The 24,189-nt window shown below is 35.5% G+C and overlaps 2 protein-coding genes across 2 annotated transcripts in view; one reads left to right on the top strand and one right to left on the bottom strand.

Moving 5' to 3' along the window:
• Positions 1-276: 276 nt before the first annotated feature.
• On the bottom strand, positions 277-4,244 carry LOC124633222 (histone acetyltransferase KAT8-like). The gene has a single exon (XM_047168394.1). It carries the CDS (start codon positions 4,171-4,173, stop codon positions 2,845-2,847), a length of 1,329 nt encoding a protein of 442 aa, XP_047024350.1. The 5' UTR covers positions 4,174-4,244; the 3' UTR covers positions 277-2,844.
• A 617-nt stretch (positions 4,245-4,861) lies between these two features.
• The window catches only part of LOC124632986 (ras-related protein Rac1), a 32,189-nt gene continuing 12,861 nt past the window's right edge, over positions 4,862-24,189 (top strand). Inside the window, exon 1 of the mRNA XM_047168042.1 lies at positions 4,862-5,188. Within this exon, the coding sequence (XP_047023998.1) occupies positions 5,154-5,188 (35 nt within the window). The 5' untranslated portion in view covers positions 4,862-5,153. The remainder of the gene's footprint in view (positions 5,189-24,189) is intronic.

Raw genomic sequence — 24,189 nt, 5'->3', positions numbered from 1 at the left:
ATTACACTGTAGCGTTAAATTGTACCCTAAACGCACAAACCTGGGTGTACCCAATTCGATGATTATATTCAACGTGCACCTCATGTGTATCGTGTTTAGATGTTCGATAATAATGTGCAAATGAAATAATGGTAAATAAAAATTAATTGGAATAATAGATATTGTGGATGGAGTGTTTTATTTACTACCCAAGTTCTTTTCAGTTAGTGTATCAACCTGCGGTGGAGTCGCGGTTTTTTTTCTGTGGGATAGGGTCTGTAAAATAAATGATACAAGTTTGCTTTCTGCATTCATTTTATTGGACACTTTTACTTACAATTAAAAATTATCACAAATAAACAGTGAAAATTACTGATGATTCACAGAATCTAATAAAAACGGCAACGGGTAGACCTTTAAATTTCTAATGCAACTTGACACAACATTAGTGGCAAATTGTTATCAACTAAAGATGCTTACATTGCAAATTAACATTACGGAATTAAAATCAAGCTTAACCTAAAAGAATTTCGCATTGTTCAGTACTATTTCAGAAGTATTTCACAATAATTTCAGTGTGTTCACCTCAGTAGGGTGATGTAATAGTCACGAGCCGCACTATTTCGAGGGCAGTTCATTCAACTGACATGTCCTCAGCAGCTGTTGCGAGGGTACCTAATTAGCGTACTAGTTCATACTCTAACTATGCAGCATATTAACCATTGTTACATTTTGAAAGCAATCAAGGAGTTCTGATGCTTTGTTCCGAAATACCGAAGCAGTTATTCAAATAGTGGAATAGCAAAACCGATAAAAACACGTTTCTATCAAATGTTAAACATAAAAAAAAACATTTACTATGCTTAGATACTGAATACGGAACTAACGAATTCATAGCATTGAAACCATTTTTTTTGTAAATCAGTTTTAAACATTTCCTAATGTCATGAAAAAATTCGGAACAAGCTTGTTTAAAAATGATATTCTGACAATAATGGCCTGCCTACGCGGGCCGACTTTTAGGACTTCGCATAAATTAACATTTTAATCATAGAATCATTTTTACATGTAGGTTGAACATAATTGGATTCAAATATTTATGACATTTTGATTTCAACTATTCAAATTCTAATTTAACAAGGTCATAATATTAATTATAACAATTGTTATGAATTATAATCCTTATACAATTTCTGCATAATACTTTAAATATCAATACCATCTTTTGAATGGACTTCAGAGGCATAGAGTGATGAATTTTTTTAACAATGAATAACATTACATTTTTTAGATATTTTCAGGCAAATTTGAAATGGAAAAACTGCGCAAAATTGCCAGTTGCGCTACTTTATCACTACACCTAAACACATCTACTTATAACTAAGTTTTTGTAACATCCGTGTTACAGAAATAGTCGTAAAACATATAAACGACGATAGTTTACTTAAAGCTAAATTAAAGATGCATACTGTCAGACAGTTTCAATCATCACTGTAGAAACTTAATTAAATCTTAACCATTAGTATCACTGTTGCCAGTATAAAAAGGAACTGAACAAGTTGTAGAATACAGATCTAATTTACAGTTAAAACTTTGGGATGAGAGAGGTAACAAGAGTTTATTTCATTTGAATTCTGCTTCCAAACCACAAGTTCTGATGTCACACTGGAGAAAAATCAAAATGGAAGGTCAATGGCATTCTAATTAGAATATTATCTCATCATGTTTACACAATGTGTGGATAAAACGAGTTTAAAATACTTGAATCAGTTATTCATGTTGATATCAAATGAAACCAACTCTTATTACCTAACACTGAAGTTTTCATTTGACTTCTGGCAACTCTAAGATTCATGAATTTTGTACCTATCTTATCATAATTATCTATAATGTAAATGACCTGCTTAATAAGTAAATTTTAGCTTATTTATTTGAATATCTGCAGTATAAACAACAATAATACTTATTTTATCCCACAATTATGACAAGACATTAAGAGTTACCAGTCTACAACATTATAAAAATAATCATTAATGAATATAAAAAATACAACTGGCAAAAATGGACAGCTAATAGACTGTTTGCAGTTTTTAAATTAAGAAATAGGTACAAACTATGATTTGTTACAATCTACCACTTACAAAAGTGCAATTATGAATACAAATAGTGACATAATAAGTGGTTTGAGTCAACTACATACATAATGCATGTAATTGGTCATTAACATGATATTATATGATATACACATATTTTATAGTCACATTACAATGGTCCAATGAGCTATATTTACAATGTTATTCATGCTTTAACCAAAACATACTGGAGAACTGAGACTTAAAGCCAAATCTACTAATAAGACTTTATCATGCACTTAAATCCTTTTTTTTTGTTTACAATAATATAATTTTTTTCTTAATTTTCTATATTATGACTACTCTACTGTTACTTCCAAATGCTTTGTTATTCCTTCACTGGTATTTCTTTATAGCAATTTTAATTCTATATCTTCTTCAACAAATGCCACAGAACATTTGATTTCCTTAAAACCAAAAATGATTTGTAACTTACCAATAATACTCTAGCAATGATCTATACACTGCATACAGCTTCAGATGTATTTTTAACATCAAAAAGAAAATGACAATCACATACCTGAAAATACTTAAGTCTGAAAAAATTCACATTCCATGCATTTGGAAATATGCATACAAATTATTGATATTAAAATTACATCATAGCGCATTAAATATTATTTATTGGTTACCTATTTCCTTGTATTTTTTGAACAGGCCAGCATTTAGAGAAAAGTCCTTTGGTGGTGACTTATTTTTTAAGTATTCTCTAAGCTGTGCCTGTTAGCCTGTACTACTTTTTGGCTTTCGCTGAGTTCCCTTGCTTGTGCGGAGGAGTCCATCTCAATGCGGTAGGGTCTACAGTCAAGCGGGGCTTCTTGAAATGAGAGCTAGCTAACTGCTCAGCTACTATCTTCGGTGTAACACATATTACATGCTGCCCCTTCCAATATTTCACCATATTCATAGATTGGAGTGTAGATATAATATCTGTTTGTGATATTCCTGTCATAGAACTCAGATCTTTGATACTCAAGGTACCTCTGCTCACACTTAACACTTCTAGCAATACATATGACCAGTAGGACCTGTAACTTAGCTTGCCCAAGTCTGACAACGGCTTCTCAGGACTACCCACAACATGTTCAAGCCGGGACAACTCGTAACTGAATGCTATAAGCAGCTTACCATAGCCTTGTCTCTGGTATGGAGGTAGCGTCAATATACAAGCAACATTGTTACCCTCCGGAGAGTCCTTCTCTTTAGAAAAGTAGCCAACAAGATGTGCTCCTTGCTTATCAACTTCACACAGAATGTAAAATAGAAACTGCTCTATATCAAAATATAATGTTTTGTGATCTAAGAACAATTTAGCGATTAAACAAAGATTTTGACAGTAGATTTTGTGTTCCTTGCCATCTGCCTCAAATATAGCTATTGTTCCTTTCCTGTATATCTCACTACCTAACGGTTGTCGCGCCGTGCACTCGCTTAGATGGTACCTGTATGTTTTCTCCATTCTCATGTATTTGAGGCAGTACTCACATATCCAAAGCTTTGATTGTTTGCCATATTCGTCAGGGTAGGGGCTGAAGTACCACGTATCTATCTCGTATTTGCCAAACTGGATCCTGTCGATGTATTTAACTTTAGTGATAGCTTCGTGTTCCTTCTCGAGCGCCGCTGTTGTGGGGTCCATCTCCGCGTAAGACTTCTGAACATGATTGATTTCATCGTGTTTACGTTTCTGGTTCCTTGTTATCTTCCGGCCGGACTTATCGGTCAGCAGGTGATCACAGTTTATGTTGTTGTTCGACTGTTCGCACATGTCGAATCTATCTGACATAACCCTGTGGCGGGATACCCATTCATCGAGCCTTCTATCGTAGCCCACATAGTGCACATAATACTCGTAGCAGCCCTCCGCGGCATTGTATCGCGTCTGTATAATCTCAGCCGGGTGCCATGACTCATCCGAACGCCGCACCAAATAATGCTCTCCGATGTCGAGAGGCTGCTCCTGTGTCGACTCCGAGTCTTCATGGTCCGTGCTCCGACACTCCGGATTAGGTAGTTCATTATTCACTATTGGTTTTTCTAACTCTTTATCACCTTTTGCCATATTCTAACGGGAATCAATCGTATCACGCAATACCGCGCAACGCGATCTATCGAAGTCGCCATAATAGCATAGATAATAGAAAATCAAGCGCGCAAAAACGTGCTGGAGTAGGGTGGTTCCCAAAAACCGTAACTTTACCAAAGTATCGATATTTCTATAGACCAAGTAAAATCTAATTTAAATAAACATTCAATAATTTTATTTCGAAACATTTCGACACAATATTTTTTCATGAAAGCAAAAATTTTACTAAAATAGTTTTAATTACATAAAAAAAATTGGGAAGTGTTTATGGTCGAATGTGACCAAAGCAAAAAAAAGAAACTTTATTGGGGAGCCTAAATATATTAAAATGTAAGGCACCAACAAAAATCACATAATTTTATTGGAATACTTATGAATGATTTCAGCTCAAAATATTATATTGTATTAACATGTTTTTTTTTAATAAGTTGAGACGCTTACTAAAATTATTATATCTGAGACAGGATGCTTACTCACTCTTGAATAAGATCAATAAACACTTTGAACATAGTTAATCCAGCAGCCAATTAAACACTGGTCCCCATCGTCGTCAATTTTTGTTAAAATTAAACTTAACCAAACTTAGTGGTCAAAAGGATTCTTCAATCGTCCGGTACTCTAAAAATGTAAAAAATGGGTACTGTCATTTTCTAACATTGCAACATTGCTATTAATGCCGTAATCGGCGAGTGAAACGTCTCCAACCAAAGTGAACGAAACGGAGGATTCGTGAACAAATTACCTTATCGCCAGGGAAGAGATATGAAATTAATATTTTTATCTAAAAACTGTGCAGTTCACTCATACAAGTGTTGATTGTGATGCGGATGTGTATTGATTGCAACTAGACGTGGATACCAGTGCAGTTTTAGCAAATCCCGAGTTATTCGAGATATCTGAAGCCACCCTTGATAAATTGTGCTTTATTAGTGACAACCGTCGAGTAGAACGCAAAAATGCAGGCGATTAAATGTGTAGTCGTCGGTGACGGGTAAGTTCTATAAATTAACTCGAAATGCATGCTTTCCTAACGTAACAATTATTGGTAAACGGTCTGACGTCATATTTTAAATTGAATCCTCGTCAATCGACGTTGGTTTGTGGCTTATCCAGCGCGTTGGTGGTGGTTATACAACGATAACACACGTTGTATTTACTATTGCCATTGTCCTATTGTGTTCTCTGACTACGCGGATAGTCTAAAAAGTATGAGTAATAAGGTGATAAAAAAAATCACACGCCAAGTATCTAGCCAGCCAGAAACGTGTAGGTTATTGTTCTCAGCCTTAGCGACCTACGTTTGGAACATATTGTTCATTGCTAGGGTCAATAATAAACAGCCAGATGTTGAACTACATAAAAAAGAATCTGTCCAACATTATTTGCAAGTTTTCTGTTGTCTATGTTTAGCTAAAAGATGTAGTACCTTCATTTCAACTTAACTAATTTGTTTATGTGAAAAAACAATCATACTAGTAGTTATTGTCAATTATTATAGTAGAAACAGTCTCGTTATTAGTAGGAAGACGGTGTCCCAAAGCTTTTGGTAATTTTTAAGTAATTTTACAATTTATCCTTCAATTTACTTACATCAATTTCTAAAATTGACTGATGTGGTTTAATATAGTTAAATACTCATGATGTATTTCCTCAGGGAAATCCATTGGTCAATTTTATTACAACAATATCAAAATTTACTTAAAAGTACTAATTTTAAGAGGCAAAATAATTAATTGAAACTTCATAAAATGACGTTACTCTAACTATTAATTTAGATATGTGTAGCACACATCTGTTTTTCAGATATTTAGTGCAAATCCAAACTACAATATGATTAAGTAATGTTATCATTTACATATTTTGTTTAAACTGCTACTAACTGCTTCCTTTCTCCAAATGAGGCCATCAACTGTACTCTTTCCATAGACCACAATTTGAATATGTAACCTTTTTACATTAGTAGAAAAGGAAGTCACATTATGAAAATCTTACATGCCAGGAATACAAATTGTAGCAAAGAGTATCAAGTTCATTTTTAAATAAATCAAAATTTTTACCTTTCATTGTACCATTTACAAAAGTATTGTTGATATCTTATCAATAAAGTTATGGCGAGCAGATAAGGCAAGTGATAAATGTGATAAAAAGCTAAACCTACTGATATTTTTTTGTTTTAGTAAACATAAATCTAAACAAGTGGAATTTTAACTTGAATATTTTAACGTAAAATACAATACAATTTGTGTTCAAACGTGTAAGTAATTATTAATATTATGCAGAGACGGTAGTTAATAGATTTGCCATAAATATTTGAAATCTATTGACTCAGTATTTCATATTTTATAAATGGGATCTACCTATTTATTTATACCACTGACCAAGTATTTCACATAACTCATATTTTGAAAGTGTATAAAAGTGTCACTCATTTATTATTGAAATGAAATAATAACTCAAAGGTCAAAAGTAATTTAATACATGACATTATTAAAGTATTTAAAACTGGTCACATTTTCGATACCTATTCTATGCTCTATGTCTATGACCTAGGTCTACAATCTCAGATTGCATCGTAACTCGCACAGATGCTGAGTAATATGAGATACTAAGCTAATTGACACCGTGATATATTGCTTTGCAATTTAAACCTGCCCTTACTGAGTCATGTGTAGGGCTCTATGAGATCATAAACTGTGAACGATTCATTATAATGCTGTATTGAAGAAATTTTTATGCTGGAATTTAACTTACATCATAAGTCTGTGTAGGTAAATTTAGCTTAAGATTTGTCTGTGCCTCAAGGGAATTATGTCCCTTGACCAATAGTCGCTTATCCAGGATATATGCAATATCATCTGTCTCGCTTTTTCCCAACTATGTTGGGTCAGCTTCCAGTCTAAGCGGATACATCTTGGAATCAGTGTTTTACAAGGAGTGACTGCCTATCTCCTCCTCCTTCTCAACCCAGTAACCTGGTCAACCCAGTACTCCTAGGTAAGACTGGTTGTCAGACTTACTGGCTTCTGTCTACCTGTAATAACATACAACCTGGCTGCATAAGTACATTATTTTACAATTCAGTATAAAAGTATCATGCAGCAAATATTGCAAGTAGGACAGTCTCAATGGCCGCTAATGTTGACTTCCTCTTAGTGTCTAATCTCCTTACCTAGAAATGCATTCTGCATTGCTTATTCACTTAAACAGCTGTTTACATTTTCCTATTTGAATAACCATGTTTAATTAAGTAGCCTGGCATTTTAACTACTTTATTTTTAAAACTACAGATGTACTTGAGTATGGTGGCTAATTATATTCTTCATTACCATTAGGAATCTTAAATGTAATCAATCAGCTCTGGAATAAATAAAAACGATGCCATTAAGAGTATTCTAAAAGCCCATCAAACGCAATATGTATCATTTTTAATGCATCCGAATCTTTGCGATGCAGATAAATCTGAGGAGAGTGGGAAAACTAGGCTAGTAGTCAAGTACGCACTAATAATAACAATCTATTTTTGTTTGTCACACAAACACATGTTTTTACGAATTCGCGCGAATCTTGAAGGTCGTTACACGTAGAATTGGAAGCATGTCTCATTTTTTATACTTTTTTACCGAACAGTATGGGTTGGTGTCCATTATTTCCGGATTGAACATTTCTTGTCTCTTCTCACTGAAAACGGAATTTTTATATTGGTTTTATGCTTCTTTTATAAGGCTTTTTCATATTCAACAGCTTGGGGCAAGAACAATAAAGGGATGCGAACTGTAGCTTCAGAAATAAACTAAGCCAAGTATTTTTATTGCTGAACTTTCAAACCAGTTCTCGCGTGCTCGTACGCTTTAGATTTATTTTGCGGAGCGTCCTACCAGACCATCGAGTTTCCGAACGACTTTGTGAGCGTCTTACTCAGCACTTACAAGAAAGGGATCGTGAACTCCTTTCTAAAAGTGCACGATCACAACGTTCGTTAGGTTTACATAACGTTAACATCTAATCAATCACGTTTAATCTTAGCCTGTAGAAACTTAGAAAGTGTCGTTGACATTTTTATTATTTATGCGGCCCTTGTCTTGTTTTTCGCCGAGATTTTTCGGGAACAAAGATAAACCCTGTCACTGGTAAACCTTTAAATAAAATTCTATCTACAAAATAAAGCTGGTTTGATGCCCCATTGTTCCTTAAAACTGACTGACCACCATAATAGAATTTCTATAAACGACACCACTTATTCATAATGTCAAAGTACTTACTTAACATATGGTTAGGTAGGAGGGTAGCTATTGACAAATATTTCGCCAATAGATGGATCAGATAATACACAGCCTTGATCCCAAAGGGCAGAGGTGTATTGTTGAACCCATAGATAGCCGATGACGGGGCGAACCGTTCTATCATATGGTGACACGACAAGGTGGGGCTAGTTCGATGCTAAGTGTATGAAAAAGGTGTGTATCGACAGCTGTTTATCTCACTGCAAATTGCTATTACGATCGGCCATAGGTAGGCCATTCTCTCGTGCCTGATCTGATGTATCCCAGAATTTGTTTGGTTTTCTTCAGATAAATAAGACATTTACTGAGCATTTTATGTGGTAGGGCATTTTTTTTTTGTTAGATTTTTTCCTTTTTATACAACAAACAATAGATAGACAACCTATACCAAAGGTAAAGTTTTCGAAAATTGCAGTTTCTGCTTATCCAATTTTAAGCTCAACCTACTTGCTTTGAATGTTCACCAACATTCCGAAAAGGCTTTCTATTTTTTGGCAACCTTTCCTGTCATTGTAAATAGAAGGCGAAACAATGGCTTTTGGTTTGTACTACAAATAGGGCACGGATAATACAGGGCTTTCTAAAAACAGTGTTTATAGCAGCTAAGTATGTTGTAGAATTCGCTTTTCCAAAAGTTTTTTAGCTTTTGAACGGTGTGCTTAGAACTAAGGGAAATAGCTACCTAAAAATCGTAACAAATATTTATTTATGAATGGAGAAAGCAAGTAATTACCGAAAAGAATCAACAATTATCCAAAGTAATATTGCTCATTGTAAAATCCAACTCATAACGTAGTACCCAGTACCTATCAGAATTTCATATTAACCTATCGAATTTTCACCTTATCATGAACAATCTACTATTGATCGAGTCATTTATTAGTATCGATAACGATAACATTCATAAATTCATTTGTGTTCTTAGAAATTATCTGCGTTTTTACTATCGTTTATAGCCCAAGTCTAGATAACCTTTGCCGACACAAACTTGTACTAATTAAAACTTATTGATCGTTTGAATTTAACTCGTTTTATGTTTATCTTTACGCCGCAATTATTAGTCATTATAAACTTTACAGTACCTATTATTAGAGATCTCAGTTTCTTCCATAGAAAGTAAATAGTAATAGCGGTTTTAAAAAATTATCTCTCGTAATATTGCCAATTAACAACAATGAGTGCCATTAGGCTGACAGTTGAAACTGACGCAGCAGTCTACTTTCGTTTGTATTGTGTAATCAATGGAATTAGACAGCCCGCGGCCACGGTTGCAAACGTTAGACCGTATGTCCCCACGACAATAGTCGCCCGCATACAAAACCGCTTTTTACGTAATCAAATTAGTGTACCAGCCGTACAAATCCCTTTTTGCCACGGCCTCCACTTGGACAATCTGATTGCTTTTATTAAGTGATTGATGCTAGCGGCAACGAGACAGATGTTTGTTTGATGAACTATTGGAACCCTCTTCTAGGATTATGAAAGTCGTCATGGTTGCACTCTTTTATGTTTTGTGTCGTCTAAGCATTAGTGTGAACTGTGAAGGCGAGATTACGACGGGATCAGAGTATCAGACGTTGACCTTGCGTTCTAAAAATAGTTGTTAAAACAAGATATGATGTTTCATATAAATGTTGGATTTTAAAGCGAATCTCCGTTCGCATAAACGCAGCCTGTACTAGCTTCTAATTAAGTCTGTCCTTGCTAAAACGTTCACAACCAGTTTCTATAAGTAAAGCGAACCTTGGCAATAGACTGAAACGCTTGAACGGTGAAGAGGAACGCAAGTATCGGGTTCTTTTGAATTGGATATGATTCATTCGTCAAGTGCCTCAAAATATAGCATATATCTACGTTCCTGAGTGCGTATGCATTGCTAAATCTTCAATCTAATTAAGGAGAAACACTCGTGTCTGGTTCGTATTTTTAATCGCGGGCCTAATTGGGTTCACAGTATTTTGTTATTAAGATTTTTGGAGAGCCCCAGTTCTCTTGAGCTGAGCCTGGAGATCTTTCCCGTTGCTCCTTAATTGCCTTTTAATGATTGAGGTTTTACTTAAGAGTTTTTATTCCTGTTATGGTCGGCTTATTTTGAATAATATAATTCTGAACCAGTAATCTAGGAGACTTTAAAAGATTTTCAATATAAATGCTTAATGTTGGAGAGTAGGACAAACTAAGGTTGTCGACGCGATTATTCCAAAAATACATGATATCGAGATAAATACTTACCTATTTATTATACTAAAATAACCACCATTTGCTCTTAATTTATAATTATGTTAGATTTCTCATTGATTTTCCTTCCGTTCTGATTCTGTTCGTAGCTAGCGTATCCAAACAGAAAATATTTAAATGTAGTAATATTATCAGTGTTCTATTTATGAGTATAGGAAAATTATAACACATGATATAAATCGATGAAATGTAGTTTGATTACCGCTCACATTCATCACATGGGATTTTAAATTAACGTTTGCATACGTTCAGAACCACTGGAAGTTCGAAGCGTTTGGATAATTAATGTTCCCAAACATTTTTTGTTTTATCGCTGTCAGTCTACCAGCTCCGTTACTCATAAAAAGTCGTAAATTCCGTTTGAAATTTAATTTTTCTCTTCTGTTTTCTGTCTCGGTTGGACATGGGTTCCTGTCTCGTGTATCGTTTCATTTTTCAAATGCCTCTTTTTATCCCAGCCACTTCAGTCTCTAATTGAGTCTCCATATTGCGAGCCCTCGCACGCTTCCTGGGTTATCGAATTTAAGAGAAGCGGGAATGTAATTTAAACCTCTTCCCACTTTGACCTGTATAATGTAATCCAAAACTCCGTGTCAATACACACGAAGTACCATGTTCCTTATCTGAAATGAGGGTAATTTTAAACTCTGTAAAACTTTATGATGCGTCAGACAATTCGAATTTGTGGGAACAGAACCGTTGTTATGTAATCTATGTACAGTTATTGTATAGATAGTATTTCTTTACGGTTATTGTGCTATCTGTGGTAATGCTTTCTGTACTGTTGATAGAGAGTCCATGTATTATCATGAAACGAAAACAAGAACAGACAAGTGATCAGCGCCGTGTCTAGTAATGTGCCTGCAGTTTAACATTAACCTTTGGAGGCCATTACTGCCAGTCAAGACGGTCGTGGGAAACCCGCGCCAGCTACCCATAAATTATGTTTGATGACATAAGCTCTCACTACTCGATTGGTGTTAGCTGTATGAGAAGATTCAAAAATTTCCAATCTTTGTTTTAAGAGACAAGTGCTGCGAGCGAAAATATGAAATTGGGACGCGGTTTCGATCCCAGAGTAAGTATTGCGTCGCACGTGCGTGCTAAATAACGCGTAACCTTGCTCTCCCCTCGTCCTGCAGGAACCGGTCGATCCGGCGTGTACCGGAATTTCACTCGGAGACAATAGTGGATCCAGTCGACCGAACTCTCCCGACCCCCTGCAGATACAATTCGCGACTGTTTGCAGACGGGAAAATAAATAATGGTCAGGGATCAAGAGATCTGGGCCCCGATTCTCCTAATTTTACTTAAGCGTCATACGATTCACGTTCGACTCGATTCGACTGATATCCGATCCCGACTCGATTACGATTGAAGCGTATGTGGCATTCCGCTATTTTTTCTTTGAAATAAACGTTTTTATCCTTTTCTGTCATTCAATAATGAATCATTTTGTCTGCAAATGATTTACGATTGCAAAATGATTGTACAGCAAACTTCCGTATAGACCAAAGTTAAAAAAAAAGCAGACCAATCGCACACCAATCAAATGTCAATCGAATACGATTGGTCTTTTATTAGTAGCAGAATGCCCGATATGGTTAAAACTGCTATTGCGATCATATTGCGATTCAATTTCTACTCGATTTTGACATTATTAACTTAGGAGAATCGGGCCCCTGGTCAGCTCTGTGCAGCCAGTTCGCTTTACGAACTACAGTAGATATGTTCGATTTATCGACATGTTAGCCACGGGCGAAGTCGCCTACGCTTCTTACTACAAACTATAATCTGAACAGTCTTTGTCTCCTAGGTTGCTATTAATCAAAATGAAATACTATAAATGTTCCTAAATGCCCAAGTTGCCATGGCAATGAGATTGGAAATAATATAAACCTTGAAAGTTGGCCAGAGGATGCCATGATTCCATCTGAATTTTGGTTATTGAGAACACTCAAATGTTTATGAAATGACTGCAAAACCGTAAAATTGTAGCTTAAGAAAATCCTGCAATTGTTACACAATATGTACAAATTGGAATCGGAACACTAACAATATGATAATTTTGAGTTACAAAACATATATAGTTTCTTTTTTAGAAACCTATAGTAAGTATATAAATACGCGTGGGTTCGATCAAGGCTAGACCGACGAGTCGCAATATAATGATGTAGTACTACAATGCGCTAAAATTAAATATCCATATTGTTTCTCTTCTCTGACTAAGTGATCTTGCTGTGCTGTACTCGGTCGCATATTGTAAACAAACAAAAGAAAACTGCACAAAGCATATAATTCTACTTTCCGTGAAAGTGATTGCGAAGCACTTGTTTTGATTGGGACTACTTAGCCATTCGACGATAATGGCTTTATTGATGGCCGTTTGAATCCTATAGTGAATCACAAAGTAGAAAACTACTTTCTAAATTCTATAGGATGCTGTCAAGTCGATAATAAAAGAATGCAAAATAAAACAGTCGTGGCCACAGAGAAGCGAGCGATAAACAAACAAAGGATTTTCAAGTTAACCCACTTCCGTTTTACCGAGTGGCCGAGATGGTTCGAAATGCTCAACAAGCCGTAACAAGAGACTATTTCCCTCACAAAGCCCTTTCAGGTCTGCCGGTTCGACCCTAGGCCGCTGAGCGTGTAAGTAATTACTGCTTTGCCCTAATTCCTGGTGCCTCTGATCCCGGCTAGTCAGTCGACTGACCTGTTTGCTTCCAATGCAAGTTGCATCGGTTTGTTGAATCGATGAGTTTCATTCGCAACCGATTTATTCATAACTTTAGTAACTACGTGTAACTGGGTTCCTATAGATTGGAAGTCTGAGGATATTTAGAAATTGAAAACATAGGATATCGTAAGAATGAACTTCAATACAAATACTCAATATATGGTATAACTTCTTCGGTAGTGCGCAGTTACGTGACGGATGCGAGTAACACAATTATTGTACGTTATCCCTCTTATTATAAAACGCGGTATCAAATAAGTATCGGCTTTTGTACTACCTTTAATCCAGCTTTAAGTACGACCTTGAAAAAACGTTATTACAAAACGCAGTTTATCGCAAGTCCTATTACTATCTGTAGTACAAAAGATAAACCATCGAGCCCCCTAGTTTAACTGCAGTACTTAGTCGACAAACGTCAAATTCCGACATTATTTACTTTTGAGGTTATTTGTTTTGTGATGAAAAAAACGAAAGTGGATATAAATATGTGTGATTTGGAATACTTGGATGTGTTAGAATACTATTGAGAGTGTCCGGGGACCCAACAGAGTGCGTCATCGAGAAAATCTCTTCAAATTACCTGACGACAATTTTCGATGTAAATATCGATTTATGTTTTTCGAAATAATAGTCAATTGAATGCATGATGATAATCCATGATGATCCAGGATGATGATATGATGCTCAACTGGGCTCGCCATAAAGTAAGTAGCCTTTACAGTGCAAGTAGGTTGCCAAAACATCCTAATTAATTGTATAAGAGTGGAAGTTTTTATTATGGATGTTTGTTTATGTTCCACGCATAAACTACCACATGGATTTTGATGAAACTCCGAAAATATATCAGATTATCATACAGTCTACTGTTTATTTACAGATTCAAGACTATTTTGGCGTTTTACACGCCGTATCTCTGCCAGTAATATGCAATGTTTGTAAAAGACTGGAAGCTTGCTAAAATTTACAAAAATGCCAAGATGAGAAAGGGAACAAGATTGTGTGATGAAGAACAGTGTCCAACATGTATCAGTGCGTTTAACTGTATAAATAGACATCGGAATAAAATATAATTTTCTACTTTTATGTTGTTTCATTTTCTTTTGGTAATTTAATGCACACGATATTCTGTGTGTAAGTTATTGTGCACTTAATTTTGAAGAGGTTCTAATGAGATGCACAACGTCTTATTTAATCATTTAAATCGGGATGAAAATAATCCAAGTTATTTCTAACCTAAAAACAAAACATAACTCGGATACGCGCGCTGACGTTCCGTTATAGGCGCAAACTCGATAGTTGTTTAAAAGAGAATAATTGGATCATGTATATCGTTAAAAGATACTAGAAATATAAAATTGCCTTTAAATAATAAAAAGTAATCTTTTCAACTGCAGAGATATTTTTTTTATTATCATAGTTAATTATTTTTCATCAAAATAGACTTAACAAAATAATGTAAAAAGGAACGGCGCATAGAATCCGGAACGATTGAACGAATGATTTAAATATTTGTTGCTTATAATCTGTGGATTTTATTTCAACCACAGACAAATCGAAGTACCAAACAGTCTTCTCTTAGTCTACGTTTTGTAATAAGGATGTAAAGACTATCGTAAGTACCGTAACAAACCAAGACGTCTTCAGTCTGGTTTAAACCACTACTTGCGGCAGTTTTTATAATAAGAGGGTTTATGTCCAAACAATGGGGTCAAATTAATTACGCTATCAATGCCGGCAACAATTACGAATAAGAAATAGCACCGTGAGTCCAAACAATAAAGTTATTGTTGCCTACCGCTGACAAACACGTATTAGTTGCGTCATCGAGTTTGCCGCGTGTTGGGATCATAATCGTAACATTGCTTGGGTTATTTATACATGGATGATCCCATGTTGGTTACATCAAAAGGATCGATCGGCCCAGTATCGCAAAATATTATTTAATTTGGAACTAAATCACGTCCCCGAAAATCTGAATCGACAATTTCTTGCAGAGAAAATTGAGTTAGCACCAGGCTCGCAAATTAGGTTTCTTGAAATTTTCTCAGTATCGTCAAAATTCGTTCCAACATGAAACGTTCTGCTTATGAAAATTCATAGCTTGGAACTAACTAATACCCTGTCAAGACCGTTTTTAGCGAGAAGTGCTTTTGTAAATCAATGAGCTGCTGCGTTTCAGAACGTGCTTTGATTTATAAAACAGTCTTACTATGCAGTTTGGAGTATTGTTTGGCAAAACGGTTTGTTACTGTTACGCTTAAAAATTTCACACACGTGTGTCGAAGCAAACCCTTGGCTTCAAAACTGCAGCACATTAGCGTCTCTGGCCCTAAATAGTAAATGAGTTTACTGTGCATCGCGGTCTGTTTGTTCATCAAACAGATTCCCTTTGTTTGGTGGCCACACTCAAAATAGATGAGCCTTTTGTGTAACCTGCCGTGGAGACCTAGTTTCTATGCATTTTACTACCGATAAATTCAACGAAATTGCTCCAACCTGAGGTGGAAGATTATTTTTCTATCCCAAACGGTGTAGATCTATGAAGCTATTTGCATATCTGATATACATTAGAAAGGATTGAAATGAACTGTTGAACTCTCGATTGGAAATCAAAAACATAGTCGTTATAAGGTCACTATGCATATCAAATGTGATAGTTATTTTTTGAATATTAATTTGAATATTTTGTATCCCAATCTACTTCAAGTTTGAGATAACATTCACTAATGAAGTACGATGAACTGCGGGTTTTAAACTGCCTCAAAATATGAACCTGGCATTTCCTTAGATCTATATGAATGTTAACGTTAGTACTATAGCATAAATGCATTACGCATTAATTCATCTCCTAATGTGCTTTAAACATTTCCACAATGGAGGACCTAGTAAATGGTGCTTTGAAAACTGTAACGCTGCAGGAGTAAAATGAATTGCTTTCAGAATAGAGTACAAAGTACATAGATGTGACTGCTTTTAGGCCCCGAGTGCTGTACCAGAGTAATAGGGCTGCGATTTACTGAGCTTTAGTTGTTAGTACTTGTTAGTTCCGGGATTTAGTGGGTGTAACTCGGTTGTGGCTTAACTGCGAGTTTACAGACTTAGCGGAATCCAGCTGTCGTGTAAGCTGGTTTAGTTGGAGTAATTTGAACTTACGCTTTAAACAACTTTAGAATAAATTACGTTTTTAGTTTTTTTATGATCATTTTGAATACGTATTGTGTTTGATGTTACCTCATTTATTGATCCAATTGGACTCTTTTTTATGTTCGGCAACCCTGGTCAGGATATTCGTTTACCCCTTTTGCATATCACTTTCTGCATCCGTGCTTTGCACTCTGTTCGAACCTGCACTATGGTAAAAGCTTACCCATAAACATGCATTTGTTTCTAAAGTTATGCGAAGGTGGATTTTACGGCATATCTTCAGTTGTAATATTGCAAGCGTATGATTTGTATGTTCCTCTCCGTGTTTATCTTTCATAAGATTTACCTATGTAATAATACATATTGTGTGTAAGTGTTGTTTTTACAATCTATTCATAGTCAATCTATACGAAATTTTCAGCCATATTTCAGTGCAATTGTTTAGGAAATGTTTGAAAACGAAATGTATATTGTTATTGCAATATAGCACGCGTGGGTTTCTGTTCTGTGTCACGAATGTGTGAAATACTATGCTGTTGTGTTTTGAATTATATTAATTTCCTATTGTTACCAAATTATTACTGGAGGCTTTGTGTAATTCAGTTAGAGACATTATGTAACCAATGTCCAGCTTTTTATCTCGAATTATATAAAACAGCTATTGTGTTCTTATGAATCGTAGCCAATCCGATCCTATTTTAGTTGTAGGTGAAACCCTGATCTATTAATGTTATTGGTAACAAAAATGCCTTGCCACCAAATATAGGTTTTTTTGGTCGATATCGATGACCTCTAGAAATTGAATCATAGACAACACTTCTGTGATGCTTTAAAAGTAAATTTATTTTTCAGTGGTCTGGAAGTTTCCTTTTTTTTAATTAGTTAATTATGGCTAAAAGCTTTTTTCTATGGCTATGTTACCTTGTGCGGGTAGACACTTACAAATAAATGATTAAATCGACGAAAAGTATAAACTTTTAGTGGCTTAAAGCATAAGGTAAATTTTTCCTGTACCACAACTACCAACATAGTGTGAACGTCATTACAGAATATCATGAAATTCAAATATGTATACTAAATGTTACTAATAGTAATGACTGAATCACGCTTCAAGGATTATAATACAGTTTTCCGTCATTGAAGTATGATTTTTGCAATCAAACGTATTTAGTTTACTCACCAACACACGTCCTAGGACGTCACAATTCTACAAATCATGTTTGTCCTCTTTTACTACACACAATTTGCAAAGCATACAAACTTATCTATGCTGTTGGTATACAGCTTATCACGTTAACATAAAGCATAATTTTCTTTGTTTCTCGATCTTTCTCTATGTAAAGCAGGGTTTCCCTTTCAGGGAGTTAGTGGTCCCTAGTGCCCGCTTTGCTTTGTCCTATTTACGCGCCTGAAAATGGGATGCGGTTTGTGTGATGCCTTCAAACAAAACTGGGGTATTTATGGGAAACTTAATTTGCCACAATTTTGCTTTTTGCTTAATCAATGTGGTAGGTTGAATTAATTGGCCACCTAGCTTTTATCTGGTCGAATCAGGTGGCTATATTTTATTTATCATGGCAGATAACCTGTAATTATCCATTCTTGCTGTCAAGGCGTGCGAAATACTCACCTTCGAAATATCCTCATCGAAAAAAAAATACAATTTTAACCCTTAAAACTTTACCTTCAGGACAACCCCAAAAAAATGTAGGTCAAATCGGTGATTCCAAATTCACGAAATAAAAACAGTAAACTTTGGACACTGAGAGCGTCGCTTCCGCTGCGATACGCCAAAATACGACGTAATGTTATTGAAAAACAAATGGCAAATATAAGAGGAATGTTATGGGTTATTGCGTTATTTTTTGTGCATATTTACTCTTCGTACCTCTTCTTTTGCTTTCCATTGGGAATCGAAAGTACGTTTTTGTAATGCCTGTTACGCGCCATTTTCCGTTTTATTGGTAAAAGTTCCCGGGTTAATGGTAAAACCATTGAGTATGTGGTTGAATGTTTATTGTAATATGTAATAAGTTACAATAATAACATATTTTGTATACTCTTAGGCGGTACCTATTGCTGATTCATTTAAAGGTCTATTTATAACTTAAATCCAGAAAAACATTTCTTTGACGCACAGAAGGATAGCTCTGTTGTTATTAACGGAATAATTCTAATTTATCTATACTAATATTATAAAGCTGAAGAGTTTGTTTGTTTGAATGCGCTAATCTCAGGAACTACTGGTCCGATTTGAACAATTCTTTCGGTGTTAGATAGCCCATTTATCGAGGAAGGCTATAGGCTACTTTTTATCCGGGTTCGTGTAGAGGTTCCCACGGGATGCGGGTGAAACCGCTGGCAGAAGCTAGTTATTTATATATTTTGTTCTATATTTGTGGAATAATGCCTACTTTTGACATTATTCTTTAGAATTGTATGTTTATTTCTGGCAAAAGGACGACACGTTGCAAATACATGAATCAAATTACACAAATTCAGCGAAAAGCGTAGACTTGCAACGATAGCATCAATTACGTATTTCACTCTCCCTGTATCATAGAAGAAGTTTCGGGGAACAGGTACGATTCATCTTGATAAACCAATATTGACACAACTGTCACAGAGATACCACATTTTGGTTCTGTTCAATTTATCTTGTCGTTGAGCTGTGTAGCCTTTTATCAATAATTTCGTATTCAGATTGTTTGACAACTCCAGAACTTCTTCTTATAGGTAGAGAGAGAAGATAGCACTTGTTTCATTGAATATGTATCTGTGCACATTCTAATAGTTTATAACTCTGTGGGATAGAAACCTTACTACGAACCAGGAACTGGTTTATGTACTTACTAAACTCCTATTTACTTGGTACATTTCAGGTATTCCAATGTATATTTTCCGGGAAATACTTATAATTTTTATTGCCACTTTCTGGAAGCCTTTGTAGAGTCGTATTTAAGAATTGAAGGTTTTACAATGCAAAGTTGGACTGTGTCCATAGTAACTGAAAGTTTTTCGAACTTATAATAAAATGGTAACGTTTTAGTAGTCCAATGCGAGTTTGTATACTCGTTCCTAATTTAGTTTGATGGCAGTCAAAGTAAACAACGAACATCTAAAAAGATATCATAAGATTAATTTTGATGACTGCCATAAAAATATTCCTGTCGTGATATGGGATAACATCGACGTATAATCGTAAAAGTTATTAAGCATTTAGCATCGTGAATGCATCATTAGGATGAGCTGAGCTTGAATGCAGTAATTATCTTGCCTTTAGTGATCATGATTATCTCGTAAAGGTAAACAATGCCCGATTATTTCTACCTTCTGAACACTTGGATATGAATCGCTATTGCAGATATTCTGTTCTGCTCATATTATAAAAGCGAAAGTTGGATGGATGTTTGTTCCTCTTTCACGAAAATACTACCGTTAGAGGTTGATGAAACTAAGCAGTAATATGCATAGCTTATATATCAGAGTAGAGTAACATATAGGATATTTACCCCGGTGCGGGAAGTAGTTCTCTCGGGAAACCAGCGAAACAGAGCCCAGAGACTAGTTTAGCATATTTAAGTACGTAAGTCAACAATGCAGATACGACGATATAACATTGAGATTAATATGACAACAAAACAAACGTTTGCAGATTAAATTGCTTCCACGAATGAAACCGCTTCCCCGTACAAGGGACTGAGTAATAACATTAATGTTTGAGATTCATCTCGAGAATACCTGACGTATCAGGGTGCACCATGGAGAACAAAATGACTAGCAGAGGTGCCACAACGGAAAATCTCCCAAGAATGCTCGGGTGACGAGGAACGTTACTATCTTATTCTGCGCCCTTATTCGCCTTCTTTGGACCGAAGGTATCGTTAGTTCTAACAACTGGTAGTTTTGATCATGCTTATCTTACCTTTTCCTACATGAAAGCGCCTGACTTATCTTCCTTACGGCATCTCCGCTATCCTTTCCTTACTCGGTGGGGTGCACAAACACGTGGACGGACGTTTGTGATGCCGGAGATATTTGCGGGACCAAAGCATTTCTAGCTTTTAACTATATCATCTTTCTCCACTATGAAATTTTGCTGTGAATTGTCGGAATTGTATTTTGCTGGCTTTCGCTGATGGACGGAAAATATTGGTTTAAGAATCTTGTGCGATTTGCTTTGGTATCTTGCGCAGCTGATTTATTGGGTGACCACGGCTTTCTGCCGTGTCCATTAGAATAGAACCTTCGGTCTTCCCCCTTATTACCCCTCGAAATACCTAGAAAGTCGCATCTTATTGCTACCGTCGTGGTTCTGAAAATAATCATCTTTTAAAGGTTCATACTGTATTTATCCCGCTATTTCATGCTGCATGCTATTGCATGCATTAATCTAAAGAACTGCAGCATTCACTCTTTTACACCGCCCAATTAAAACGATATCTCCACTAACTAATTTATCACCATACTAACAGCCTGCACTCAAATTTCACTTCAGTGGAAATCAATTTGGACCAATAGCCGGGCTATTAAGCGATACCAGTCGTAGTGAGTGGCTGGCTAATGAAATTAGCATAGTGCCCGTACATCATACGAGGCGAGGGGAGTAAGGGCGCGGTGCACTGGCTGGTACTAACTATACTGAAACTACTAGCTTGAAATATTATGACATGTTGTAACTAGGGGTGTTTAAGTTTTATGAGTGAGGAGAAGTGCTTAGGAGTCTTATGTTGAAGACGTCTTAACAAATGACATTCTAAAAGTATGTTCTTGTAGGTCTGGAATGTAAACAGACTTTGCAAGAGTTGCAGCTTTAGCAGCTTGGTCATCTTGATCACAGGAGAGGAACTAGTTTTGAGGAATATTGTAGTTTTTAATAAACTAAATTATTTTAATAACAACGGAACAGGATCCGTGCTACGAATACAAAGCGCTTTCCTTGAACAGACATCCAGTTGAGATGCTGTACAGAATTCGAAATAAGTCCGTTAGATATGACGTAGTCGAATGCATCACAATTCAAATTAAACGAATAGACGCGTACGCATGATTACGCATCGTTTCTCACTTGTACGTAACGGTAAAGTGCACGTTATTGCACTTAATGGTATTTTAACGTTCTTGACTCATATAGGTGTCCCGTTTATTTAATTTCGTTGGTCGACGCACAAGTTAATGAGAACCACAAGTGAGTCACGCATTATTCACGCTAGCTGTACGAAGGTACTTAAAGTGCTAAATAGATTTAGTGGGTACTTATAGATTATGTCCGCAACCGAAGCATTCTTTGGCTAGACAAGGTTTATAGATGAATTCTCGGATGCAATCATAGTGTTTGCCAAGTTTTCTCATATTCTGGGACTATCTCTGAGAAACAGGTCTGCTTATAATCGGCCTCGACATTTTTGTTTATAATTTTGCTTGCAGTCTTAACAAATGAATGTAGTATTACGTTAGAAGCTGTGGGTGATGCAAACATATAGCTTTACTTCCATTTAAAAGTCAATGTTAAATCTAAGTTATTCATCCGTTTCCCATCCCAGGGCCAAGGCTTTATTCAAATCATCTTTTATTAAAATTGGTTAGAAAACATTACATTATCATATCAACATTGTACTTATGGCAAGTACATAATAGCAACATATTAGTATTAGATTCATACACGTCTAGTCCTTATAAGCAGATCAAATGCAACATGTTAATTGCTTTAATTATGATTGATTAATTGCACGTGCACACATTAAATAAACAAAACATTACTGTACACTTTGTTCATACACTTCCCATGCTTATAATTTACCAGGTGTTACGACTATGTCGCAATAAGTATACAGAATACAGACTGCAAAATATATGACTAAAAGCTTGCCTGTAAAGTCGTTAACATAGATTTTGTAAGAAAACAATAACTTATTTTATATGCCGTGTCGAACTGTTGTAGTCTTGCAATATTCATATGTTCTTAAATACAAACATGGTAATGCTCTGATACATTTCAAAAGAAATAATAATCTTTGGCAGCAGACTGCGATATGTAAAGGTATCGTACCTCTTCTATTTCGAAGACGAAACTGAAATTCTTCTCGTGCTTTTAATCATTGCAACGCCTTTCTTTGCTGCGAAGAAAGGTATCGTTATATGCCGTAGTATCCCAGTTTATTGTCAGAATGTTCTTCTGAAATGGGAATGCCCCAAATAATGTTATATGTACAAAATTGTTAATTATGTCATTGGTTAATGATGTAAACAATTTATTTATATGATGCATGTAAGCGGGAAGGCCCCTTTATACATGAATGGAAATGTATGATATATTGTAATGTAATTGAAAATACTAATCGCCTTATTCACTATGACGTATGTATGATTCCTGTTACCTTTATACGGTTATAAGTACGTGACTTCAATCACACTATAAAAGAAATGACATAATAATGTTCCATTGCAAATGAATTCGCCTAACCCCAAAATCTCGAAAACGCTGAAGAAGCATATTCCCAACAGGAAAATCTGATTCGAAGTTTAAAAATATTGGGTTAAGGTACGATTTCAAAACTAACTGCCGACTGCAACTGCGGACTGCATGAAATCTTCCGCTGGAGCAGTGTGCACTACTGGTTTGTATCGAAACGGCAGCAGCATGTGGAGTCGCTCTCAAATATCGACCAATCATGCAGTGCAAGTGCGATCGGCAGCTAGCATTCAAAACGCACTTTTACATAATATATCTGGTGAGACTTGTCAACACTAGCCTTTTAGAAAACATATCTTTCTTCACCAACAACATAAGAAACTGTACAGCTATGTTCTAATCAGACATAAAGGCACAGTTAACTCTTATCACAAGTAATAATTACCGCACTGCAACGTAACGTTATCAACTAAGTACAGTTAGTTTGTGCATCGAATAACGATAACGGCCATTAGATAATGAAATAAGTTTAACAACTTTTACGTAGATTTGCTTTGTTTGCTCTAGTTTTCAAGTCGTAAAGATAACGAGGTAGAACCAAAGAGTAATAATTATAATAAAGACTATAATTATGATATTAGTGGGGAATTAAAAAATATATGTATTAGAATATTATATGTACATCCATAACACCGATGATTGACGTTCACGCAATATAAAAGGAATAAAATAAATCACTATTTCAACCACATTCCGGTATGCCTAATATCAATTTACAAATCGTAAACCAATTACTCATTTTATGTTAGACACATGTTGATTTTCCGGCAATTTAACCTACATTCTAAACTATGTTCGTAGCGTTATCATAATGTTAGTAGCTTTATCCGAATAAACAAAACGCGCCCGGGTCGTTGACCTCCAGCCTTGCACAGTGCATGTGGTCTCAAACGCATACAAGTCACTTGTAAAAATACAATTTAATAATAAAATGCTTGAATATATATGCAGCGTCAGTTCATTGACTTACAAAGAAAATGAATGGGGTCATACAAGAATTATTGACTCTATTATGTTCGATAAGTCTCGGTAGCTATAGTATGTGTCATTTCAAAGGAAACTGTAATAATTTACTACCATCGACAGCGAACTTTTCCTTTAAAACCAAGCGTAAATTA

This window comes from Helicoverpa zea, chromosome 9 (assembly GCF_022581195.2).
Source record: "Helicoverpa zea isolate HzStark_Cry1AcR chromosome 9, ilHelZeax1.1, whole genome shotgun sequence".
In the NCBI taxonomy this organism is placed as follows: domain Eukaryota; kingdom Metazoa; phylum Arthropoda; class Insecta; order Lepidoptera; family Noctuidae; genus Helicoverpa; species Helicoverpa zea.
Note: the sequence above shows the minus strand (reverse complement) of the source record. Positions and strands in the feature narration are given on the sequence as shown.